Source organism: Chanos chanos, chromosome 10 (genome assembly GCF_902362185.1).
Source record: "Chanos chanos chromosome 10, fChaCha1.1, whole genome shotgun sequence".
Lineage (NCBI taxonomy): Eukaryota > Metazoa > Chordata > Actinopteri > Gonorynchiformes > Chanidae > Chanos > Chanos chanos.
This window is the reverse complement of record NC_044504.1, coordinates 18,974,873-18,987,436: the sequence shown is the minus strand read 5'-3', so window position 1 is coordinate 18,987,436 and position 12,564 is coordinate 18,974,873. Positions and strand designations below refer to the sequence as shown.

Below are 12,564 nucleotides of genomic sequence, written 5' to 3'. Positions count from 1 at the left end.
GGATGAAAGAGCAATGTGAGAGCCTTCACATCAAGTTCATCAGAACAAAGCCCATCTCCTCTCCTCTCCTCAGCGTGACTGTGCAGAAACCCAGGGAAGAGCTGGCAGAGGGAGAAAACCTCTCAGACAGCAAAGCAAGCTGTCCGCTGGGACATTTAACAGATCAAGGCTTCATTTGGAGTGAAGCGGAAAAAGGGACCTTGAGGAACTCTCACAAGACTGATGAACAGAAATTTAGCAACCGGACACACTAACAAGACTCAGCTTTATAGTCTGTTACGGGGCTGGGGAGATCATGTCGATTCTGACTTGAAATGTAACTTGTTTGTGTTACTGTTTAATATATTTCTACTATTTGACATGATTGAAGTTATTATAACAATTCTTCCTCTTTCTCTGTCTCTTTCGCTCACTCTCTCACACACACACACAAACACACATATACACATGATCTATGTTTAATGTACAAAAAAAAAAAATTGGAGGGTTTTTTTTTCGTTAAATCAATACATTTTATAGTAAGTGCAAGCAGAAACACAGCGTTGCATTTACATGGATAAACTATGAATATCAAGAACAAACTAACTGATAAGCATCACAGTGTCATAGTATACTATGTCTGGAAGGGCTGAGCAGAGCCAGAGGCCGTGTACTGCAAGGTGGTGGGTGGGGTTTTGGATCCATGTGTCGCTCACATACACAGTCGGAATCTGTGCTAGATTTTTGGCAGAGAGAGAGAAGCAGATGAGAGAGCAGGAAAGGCCATCTGTCTCAGTGGATCCCTTCTGTGACCTGTACACACTCATGTGCACACACACACACAAACACACGTGCGCGCACGCACACACACACACACACACACACACACACACACACACACACACACACACACACACAGAGTAGTGCTGTAGTGCAAGGGTCCTGAATCTAGATCATTTCTTCATTACAATATCTTAACTAAAAACTCCCTTTAAGAAACATACTACAATATGGTCCCTGGTGGAACACAGAGAATCACCACAATAGGATGTGGTGCGTGAGTATATCACCAATACCCTGCCCAAGATCTACACTGTAACTGGAAATCTCCACTATTCTGTAATGGGTGGGATCAATACTGCTCTCCAGGTACACACACACGGCCATTTACGGTTAATAATGTGTTTGACATTTATGGGATATAGGCATATTTCATCCATACAGAACAAAAGCAAGAGGCATAATATTTGATCACATAAGTTAAATGCAGCAAGGACTGAGTGTCTAACGAAATAGGGGACAATGTGAAAGCTTTCTCAAATCAGCAACTTCCTGAAGTTTCACACAAACTGGCATGGATTAAAACACTGAGAATTCTGAAATTCTCCAGATTTTATTTTTTAACAGTGCTATTTGCTGATGGAGTACAGTTAATTTGTCTTGTGTAAGAATGTTCCGTAACGAGTTAGAGAGAAACACACAAAAGCGTGCGCACACACACACACACTCATACAGTAGTGTAGACGTGTGCACACACACACACACACGGTGGCAGGGCCTGGACAGCATGCAGGACTGACCCTGAGAGAGACTATCTATCATTCACTGTGAACAGCCCAAGGGTTCTCTGCCAAGACTGGAACAAACGTGCTCTATCACACACACACACACACACACACCTACACATCGCCATGTGCACACACAGCCAAAGAAAGCAGTGACATCATTAATGAACCTACTGAGTAAAAGTACACACATGCTGAGATATTCACCAATATGTGTAAACACTGATGCACATATGCAGGATGGCCAAAGTTAGTGAGCACAGTGATACACTGTCTGTTGTGACAGTAAGCATACATGCACATGCGCGTGCCTGCACACACACACACACACACACACACACACACACACACACACACACACACACATACACACACACAGGAACACATGTAGGTACACAATTGTCTTAAAGTGGCCATTTTGTACTGCTGAGGAAGGAGGAATGATAATCTGTGAAGAAAGGACATTCATACCATTATGAGCAGTAAAGGAGATCGACTGGAAAGAGCAGCTTTACACACACACACATATACGCACACGCACACACACACACACACACACACATATACGCATACGCACACACACACACATACACACACATATATGCACGCGCACGCGCACGCACACACACACACACACACACACACACACACACATATACGCGCACACACGCACACACACACACGCATACTCGCACTGCTCTGATATATCCCTCCTTCACCTTCAGAAACTGGTGCACCGCAGCAACTACTCAGCTAGTGTTTTCCCCTCACATAATTAATATCTCAGAGAGAGAGAGAGAGAGAGAGAGAGAGAGAGAGGGAGAGAGAGAGAGGGAGAGGGAGAGGGAAGAACAATTGATTACAGGATTACAGGTCTGATGAGAAAAGTGATACTGAATGATAGAAAACCTGAACAAACAACAAAATCTATTAAGAATCCAGCCTGGGAGTGTTGTTAGGTTAGGTTTAGGTGGGACCCATGTTGAGCACTGGAGATTTTTTTCTTATTATCTTAGCTCATCTTCAAAAACAACACCAACAACAAATATTGAATTCTAAACGCAAACAGGAGTCAGAGACAGAAAAATGGGTCAGTGCAGCTTGGAAAGATGTCCTTAGCAACCTTAGCAAGGTGATGTCTGGCACTGTGCCCATAATAACATTGTCACTGTGTCCAAATCACCAGAGCTAACATATCTATGGTAGTGACTTAGACTGAACATTATCTTCTGGATTTATATACTCCTTTTAGGCCATGTTTTGTATATGCTAAATGAACATTTTTTAATAGATTTCTGTGTACAGTCGCTGACTCTTACTGCTTATGTAGTGTGAAGGAGGGTAAGATATAAGGTGTCAGAAGAAAAGGTAGAATTTGGCCTCCTTTCATCAGTTTACTCTTACTGTAGATGTAGAGAAGAGATTATCTTTACATTGGTAGCATGGGAAGTCACAGCATCCTCTCTCTCTCTCTCTCTCTCTCTTTCTCCTCACACATCAACACTGACTACCCACTCACATCACTAGTTTTATGTGATGTTCAAAACGGCACTCTGACTCAAAATCCAGCACTGAACTCTGACTCAGGTAACTGTACACTTATCACATCAACTCTATTCTCTAAAGTGTGGAATACCAGTGCTACACATGTATGCGCTGGTGCATGCACACACACACACACACACGCAAACATCATCCCATCTGATCCTAATGACCAGGGGCGTTTCTAGGCACAGGAAACCTAGGCGATCACCTAGGGCGCCACCTGCAAGGAGGGCACCGATTGGGCGCCCCCCAGCCCCCCTGCCACCCCTTAAAAACACATATATATTGGGGCAGTCTATATGTATTCTCAATGATTATAAAAATAAAACGAACAACACACGCATTAAGAGGTACTTATTTGTTACGACTATGAAATGATGAGAGACATGGTGGGGGAGGCACCAGGTGTGGACAGGGTGGGGTTGGAGATCTCGCCTAGGGTGCCAGGATGGCCATAAACGCCACTGCTAATGACCACCAGCAGAAAATACTCACCCAGACCATACATTCTGTGTTGTAAGATAATACAGTGAGCCTTTGAGCAGGGTCTATTTTTGACTGCTTGTGATGTAATATGCCATCCACATGTGGTCTGAATCTCTTCTCCTGCAATGCACAGGGAGCATAGCTATCGGCCCGAAGTGACTGGGATTGGAGTCTCCATGGCGTGGAATAGAGGCTATTAAATAATGTCACACTACATGCTAATTAGTTAAAGTGCTTAACTTTATATCATTCTTTCATTGTATTCTTTATTTTATAGACTTCCTACATTACATATGAGTGTGCAGAAGAGCCTACAGGTTACTGGGGTATATGTGTGTAGGTATGTGTGAGTGTGTGTTTCTGCCTGTGATCAGGCAATCTCTTAGAGCAATAAAAATGCACTTCTCTCTCTGTAGTCAGACCTGAAAAGACTGCTTGTAGAGTTGTGGGAATTACCACAAACTCCCTGAAGCTGAAATCAACCTTTTACTGACAGTTGATATAGCACACAAACACACACACACACACACACACACACACACACACACACACACACACAACCACCCAAACCAACAATCCACATTCCATTTACCATAACAGCGCTAGTATCTTTTGCATTTTACATGCCAGTTACTGTACATTAACAGCTAATCATTCTTCTCCTTTCCTCAGAAAGCAATGCTACTCATGCTGTCACTGTCTTAGTCAAATGAGAGCCTGATTCAATTAATACCCACAATGAATTTATTATGCCCAAACAAGCCTAATATACAAACACTGAATCTTTAATAAATTCAAAGAAATCAAATGGTACCACTGGATCCAAATGTTACAACATTTCCTCCATGTCTACTTCTTTTTCATAAGAGATGAAAAAGTCACAAAGAGCAAAGAGAAAAAACAGAGCCATAAATATTTAGGTGATTCCTGGCTTGGCTGAATAACACGTTGTAAACATTGGCTGAGGAGGAGGACACCCAGTGCACAAAGACAAAAGAAGAAACAACGTATGTTGGCTTTCACTCAATAAATCTCCCTCACTATCATCTACAACTGAAAAAGACAAAGAAAAAGGGATAGATGGAGGGTTACACAAAGTGAGAGGAAGACAGGGAGAGAGGGAGAGAGAGAGAGAGAGAGAGAGAGAGAGAGAGACTCATCCATTTACTTGGCCCAGGCCGCAGCACTGATTGCTATTGATCTTTCCATAACTGAACACACTTTCAGGCTGTATCTCAAGGCCAAGCTCCAGCCAGCCATGCTCAGGCAGGGAGAGAGAGTGCCACTTCTGAGAAGTGAACTGAGACATGTCGCGTTGGTTTCTTTATATATGTGTTTATTTAAGTCCCTCAGAATTCAGACTACAGCCTTTTGCATACTTCCCATTATGGTCATCATACCAGAGAGCTCTGTTATAGACAGCCTCTGATGACAAATCTACACTACTATGAAATGACGCTGGTAGATCGTAAAGCTAAAATGATCTGTATTCTGTGGTGAAAGCAGAGAGTTCTGCAATATAAGATACCGACAAGGATATACACGGTAACCGTACAGTGATTGGTAAAGCGTTGTAAAGGGCTATAAAATACTGTTTGGTAATTCAGTGATAGCTGATGTGACTGGGGGAGGAGAAACTGTAGGGAGGGTAGTGGGTTAAGATTGTTGGGGGGGTGGGGGGGGCAGGAGGAGGTCAAAGAGGCTAAATGCTTTTTGGTTTTGTTCCTGGTGCATGGCCAAGCATTCACTCAGTCCCAGAGGGCAAAATTCCAATATATGTGAAAGACGAACACACGCGCGTGCACACACACATGCACACACACATGCACACACATACAGAGTGGGTGATGAATGAGGTTTGATACACAGCAGGGGATTAATAAGAGGAGTGATGTCGAAGAGGGCTGGCCGATACACACACACACACACACACACACAGAGGACGTGGTGTAACCCCCAAACACAAAGGGAGGATGCTGATGGAGAGGGGGAGGGTGAGCCTCTGCTGTAGAGAGAGAGAGAGAGAGAGAGAGAGAGAGAGAGAGAGAGAAAGAGCCAAGGAGAGCATTCAAAATGAGGGGCATGGGGTTCTGTACCGAACAACTCACCCTGTCATTATCCACCAACCTGTGTCCTTTATTCTGCCTGTGAATGCATGTGCATTTGTGTGTGTGTGTGTGTGTGTGTGTGCGCGTGTGCCTGTGCATGTGCGGGTGCGTGTGTGTCGAGTGGGTATGTGTGTTTGTATGTGTGTGCTTGCATGTGTGTGTGTGTGTGTGTGTGTGCGCGTGCGTGTGGCTACCCATCTCATTAACTGCCATTATGTCCTTCATCTGATGGTCAGTAATTATGAGGGGGATTTCACACCTTCTCCTCTTTAAGCTCCTCACTCAGTCTCTCCTTTTCAGTCATTTTCTCTTTTATTATCTTACTGGCCCTTCTCAGAATGCACATTCTCTCCCACAAACTAAAGGAGTTTGAACTTTACTGTTCACATTTGGAATGTGAGCTAAAGCTGAAGCCAGTCTGACTCATACTAAATTGCACTAGCTTTAGTGTAAACATCAGGACAACATGCAATGACAGATGTGAAACCTCTGGATATGTTATTGTGATGCAGTGTCAATGAAACCATACAATCAGGCCTCTGTCATAGGAATACAGGTATTTCAGTGAGCTATTTCATGAAAAGCGACGGCTGTGGGTCTGGCTGTAGGAAAAGAATAGGTGACATGCTTTCATTTGTAAAACACCGTAAAGAGAAACAGCTAAAGGATTTGATTTTTTTCTTTCATACAAAGTAAAAATATCCTGAAGATGATACTCGACATTGATTCAAAACCAGCACATGGGTGAAGAGGAAAAGACTAATACTCCACAGCTACTTTTGAGGACTATGAAACACTGAAAATTAGTTGTGAAGCTCAGAGCTCTTTACTGACGTCTGGTTTGACATGTTGGGTTGACAAGACTCACTTGTTACCAAAGCCTGAGTAGCACTTTTTCCCTGTTTATCAGGTTCAGTCAACTCAGCAATACAAAGAGCTCTGAAAAATGGGAGCACATGGAAACGTTTGTCAGTACATGAACCAGCAGCAGTGGAGGCAGAAACCGCACTGTCTATGCATCATCAATAAAAAATGAACCATGCACAGAACATAGACAAACTGTGTTCACCAAACACATCTGAGAATATACGCCTTCCCTACTGACGCAATCACCAAACACAACATGAGGAACATTCCAGAACATGGTATGATTGTGTTACAGTGTCTCATAATTCGTGAATTGTACGGGTTTTATGTGTGATTCATTTGTGATCACGGGGATTCCTTTTTAATGCTCAGAGACAGAGGACAGCGATGTTTTTACCAGCTTCATTTGTACACTTATTTGGAGACAGAGTGATATGCCGAGGTCTGATTTTAATACCGATTAAGAAAGTAGTGTTTCCCTGAAGATGAAAGCTTCCCTGAAATCAGCCAGGCAGGCTAAGAGCCATCTAACCTTCAAATGACCTCTGCTAACACATCAACCAATCCCCTTCTCTGCCTCTCTCACAGTCACCTCATCTGGCTAATATATCAGGCTAATGTTTCTCTCCCGGCGTATCGTTATGTATCCACAACCAGATAAGACTGAAGCTTTAAACAATCATTTACCTGTGCAATCTTACACATTGAGCATCTTCAACTATCCTTCTATAATCTCAACCCTGTTCTAAACTCTCTTTCCAATTTTCCGCTTCCGTCCCTCTACCAAACCAATCATACAGTGAAAGTAGGACAGCCTGATAACTAATATGTTATAGAGACAGGAATCCATAGGATGAATTGCAAACCCATCACATTTAAACTTTTAAAAAGCAGCAGTCATTATATAACTAATCCAAACTGCAAAGGAATTAGATAATTCAAAGCAGAATGTAAGTGGATGCACTGCACAGAGGACTGAAACACTAGGAGCTCTAGATCGTTCTTATCAAACAGCTATGGCAAACTATTGATTTGTCTAAAAGAACACAGAAGCCTACATGCACACACACACACACACACACACACACACACACACACACACACACACACATGTTCATTCACAGGGGAGTTGTTACAGTTTAGCATGAGTGACAGAAAGCTTGGCCCCTGAGTGATGAGGCCTTTCATTAAATCACAACTACACCCTTGGGGACTGTTCTCAAATCAGTACTGAGCCACCCAGTCACAGAGAAGTAGACCAGAGATGAGTTAAAGAGTGTTCTTCAATCAGCACTGAACCTCTCTGATACAGAGGACACCATAGGTGAGTTACACACTGCACCCAAATCAGTGCTGAATCAGTCTGACTCAGAGAAGTAGACCAGAGATAGATTAAAGATGGTTCTTAAATCAGTACAGTTTTTATAAGACAAAGCGCAGGTATGTAGAATGTACATCTAAATTAGTGCTCGCAATAAAAACTAAGATGGGCAAACAAAAAAAACTCCTCCAATTGTAAAACTCGCTGTGGGCTCTGAGTGACATCAGCTACCTGTCTTATTCAGAAAGAGATTCATTTTGGCTTTTCTTTACTTACTCTGTAATGAATGAGAGAAATACAGGCAACACACATGCGCTCTATTGCTATATGTCAGCAGCAGGATTAAGAATCCTAACAACTGGTGCCCGCAGAATTGCAATAATTTTTCAGCAGACATAATGGAAACTAGATTGCCTAACATTTTCACTTAGATTACGTTAGAGCCATTTTATTGCCAACAGACAGGGCGGCTTTTATTAACTAAAAAATAAATAAATAAATAAAATTAAATTAATGTAAGGCACAATACACACAGAATACTAAATAATAAATTCAACAGAAATTCAATAAAAATTCATAAAATTAAATTTTGAAATGTATGGGTTTCCTGACAGTGCTCTGGGTGGGTTCATTTTCCAGACACTCTGCATCTATGTTAATGAAACACTAAATAATTTGAGCTTTTCTTCTGCCATCAAAATTTTACAATTTAGTGCTTTGGAGATAACTGACACACTGGAAAAACACACTTTTTTTAGTGGACCCATTTTTTGAGAAACACATCTATACACTAAATCAACATCATTTCAGCCAATGTAATCTGTATTCTGTTATGCTAAGTCTGTACTAGTTCCTCTGAACATTAGACTCTTACTGGGTTTGAGTACAGTGTTTGGTGGCTGAAAATCACCTGCTGCAGTCTGGACACAATGGACCTGCCTGTAGTCCATTCATCTTTTGTTCAGTCAGTGTAACCAAACTCAATATATCTTAACACAGAGCCTCTAATACACGTGTAAAGAGAGGTTCTTTGTTTTAGGGAGACCTAGCAGTCGCTTTGAGAAACTGTTTGTTGTTAGTTATTGGTTCATAGGATGCACCGGGTGGCTACACTAGGTGCACGGTTTGGCATCCATCTTGCTGGTGGTTGTGATGCATAAAGGGTGGTGCTGGTTGGAGTGGGGAGGGGAGATGACAGGAGGGGAGGGGAAAGGAGGGGGGAGGGTTTCACAATGCCAAGGCAATTATCTCCGGTATGCATGAATGCAGAGAATATAAACCTCAATCTCTGTGACTGGTTGTGTTTGTATTAGTGATTGTCTATATCATACAATTTCAGCCTTTGTCTTGTCTGCTATATCTAGAAAATTAGACAGTTCAGGATTTTGGCATTTTGGTAAATATATGGCGTGTGTATGTGTGTGTGTGTGTGTGTGTGTCTGTCCTTACTGTGCTAGTCTCATGTCTCTCTTTTCTCTCTCTAAACAAAGTGAAGCATGCATACAGTCAGTACTTTCCTCCTCCTATTCAGTCCCGTTTCTCCTCCATCCTTTTCATCACACGTCCAGCTTTAATCCTTCCATTCAGTTTCATCAATTCACCCCCCCCCATCTTTTAAACCTTTATCTCACTTCTAATATACAATCAATACACACACCAAGCAAACATGAACTAGGAACGAGAATGACACAGAGAGACAGACAGACAGACTGAGATACACACACAAAGAGAGGGGGAGAGAGAGAGAGAAACACAGAGAAAAAGAGAGAGAGAGCAATGATGAAATTCAAAACCATGCCACATATCATATGATCATTCTCCCAAATAAATGAGACTTTCCTCTTATAAATCACAGGTAATGGCCACCATCACATAGGGCAGATTTCTGCTCTAGAGATGATTACTCAGAAAAGATCATGCACATAAAAAAAATTAGCAAATCTTGAACATTGAGCTTATTGGTTAAACATTTAGGTTCATGTGCTCTCAAATGAATTCATTGAGGCTGACATGAGTGTATTTCATCTAAAATAAGGAAATGTATAAAATATATTTATATGCCATTTCTGTGCGTGTGAGTGTGTTTGCTTTATGTAGGCAGTGAAGAGCACGACTCATCGCAGGAACAGACATGTGCTTGGTTCCATCGCTATGCACAGCACTAACATCAATAAATCACACTCAGATGCATTATGTACGAGTATCTGAACACACACACACACACACACACACACACACACACACACATACACTTACACACACACACACACACACACACACACACACACACACACACACACACACACACACACACATTTTAGAGCACTCAAGTCAACTCTCTATACACAGCCAGTGCAATTCCAGCTACATACATACTACTTCACAGTGTGGTTCAGAAATGAATCTAATTTTTTGGATTAATGCCCTCTTTTTTCTTTTGTTCTCTCTCTCTCTCTCTCTCTCTCTCTCTCTCTCTCTCTCTCTCCACTCACATTACTTGATTTGGCTGAGCACACGTTTGTCTTACTGATCAGTGGTGTCTGTAAGAAGCTGGGTGGGAAATGTTAAGTGTAACCTTGCCGCTGCAGTACAGACACAGCCTTTAGCACCGCCGTATTAACAGGTGAAACCACCAGCCTGTCCTAAACACACACTTAAATGCTTACATATGTCTTTCAGCAAATACACACACACACACACACACACACACACCACAGCTAAAATGTAGGGATTTTCTGAAACTGTTGCTATTTGGTACACATGTTACATCTTCAAGAGTCTGTATGTGTGTGCTGTGTGTGAGTGTGTGTGTGTGTGTGTGTGTGCGGTTTGGGGTCACTCTCCAGTACCTCTACCTTTTTCTTTTGCTCACGGGAATGCTTCCTGCCCTTCTTCTTCTTCTCTTTCTCATCCTCAAGTGCATTTATGTCCACATCCTTATTTTTCTTCAGCTGAGAGGCAGCATGAGCCATGTTGGAACTGCCCCTATTTCCACGGCAACGTCAGGTGACTGACACACCAGTGATAATAATACCACAAAAACTCCAACCAGGACAGAATACAAAATTGAGTCAAATTAGAATCCTGCCTCAAAACCGAAAAATGGGATAGAAGAGGTAAGAATCCGTCCAAAGATGGAGAGCAAGAGGGAGAGGGAAAAGAAAAGACTATCTTTCCAGCTGTCTTCCTCTCTTTTTCATCCAGTGTTCAGGGTACCGTATCCAAAAGAGAGGGATGAGAGGACAGGGCAGGAGAAAGAAAAGGAGAAGAGATGAGAGAAAGAGAAAGAGAGCGGGACGGTGACACCAGCATCACCAGGCACGAGTGAAGGAGGAGGGGAAGAAGGAGGAGGGGAGGCCGGCTGGTTACTACGGAAACCACATACTCTCTTCGGCCGTCCTCTTCGTAGATCTACCTGAACCCATCTCTGGGTTGCCGTGGAAATGAGAACGAGTGTGAGCTCTGTCTCTCTGTGTGTGTGTGTGTGTGTCTGTGTGCACATTAGCGTATGGCTGTGAGAGGTTGAATGAAAAAAAGGAAAGAAAGGGAGGGATGGAGAGAAGAACAGACAGCTGGGACAGAGATGAAGAGAAGGAGTGTTATGACTGCATATCTGCATGTGGCGTATAAGTGTGTGTGCGTGTGTGTGTGTGTGTGTGTGTGATGCAACCCCCACTGGCTGGAATTGCCTAAGCGTCTATGTAGGGGTGGACAGAAGGGGGGGGCACAAGGGGGTGATTTCACAGAGATTACCCTAGTCACACACATAAGCGCACGCACACACACACACACACACACGCGAGCGCTGGTGTATCTGTACTGCTTGCTACTACATCGGTCTCATTAAATTAGGGACTCACACTTACTCCTCCTAGTTTATCAGAATGTGTTGTAGGGCAGAATGATGGAGTGACAGAGAAATGGTGTGATGTGTGAAAATGACACCAATTACAGTTTTTCTACTACAAAGGCTACACAGTGGTGAAAACCCACCCTTTCATAACTTACTACACTCAGACTAAAAACAGATGAATGAATTGTCCTTCTTTCTGACTTTGGCCACAGTTACTGTTGAGACTCTCTGTGATAATGGACCCATTTCAAACACGAATATTGAAGTCAGTGTTCATTATGATGCCTTTTTGAGAGAGCATAAAAAAGAACGAGAGAGAGAGAGAGAGAGAGTGAGAGAGAGAGAGAGACAGAGAGATGACTGAGCACTAAAAATCATCCTATAGCTTCCGCCCCCCCTTTCTCTCACTCTCACTCTGATGTTATTGACGCATTCAGAGTTTCCATGTGGAAAGAGCGTCGGCCATGTTTCGTCCTCACGCTGTGTCTCTGTGGCACCTGACAGCAGGTCTTTAGCCTGAAGACCACTGTCTACACTCCAAAAATCTGTTTTGCCTCGCATTCATATACGTGTCAGAGAAAAGATTAAAAAAGATATAACACACTCATATGAGAAGCATATTCAAAACGAGGATATCCGTTGTGGATGGACTCAGTGGTAAAACCCTTTCATCATTTTTCACTTCACACCAGTCTCTTGCTTCCATGTGAAAACACAAACTAGTGCCAGGAAGGCGGAGCTACAGCCCCCATCAGTACATCTGAGGGTGTCACATTATGGCAGATTTGAATTTTGTTGCTAGGCAAGGACCAATAATAAAGCTCAGGGAGGTTGCTACTT

General features: G+C 42.7%; 1 protein-coding gene across 1 annotated transcript in view; it reads right to left on the bottom strand.

Annotated features, from left to right (window-relative positions):
* LOC115822942 (ankyrin-3-like) overlaps positions 1-10,843 on the bottom strand; it is a 72,803-nt gene extending 61,960 nt beyond the window's left edge. Inside the window, exon 1 of the mRNA XM_030786908.1 lies at positions 10,727-10,843. Within this exon, the coding sequence (XP_030642768.1) occupies positions 10,727-10,843 (117 nt within the window). The remainder of the gene's footprint in view (positions 1-10,726) is intronic.
* Positions 10,844-12,564: the final 1,721 nt, after the last annotated feature.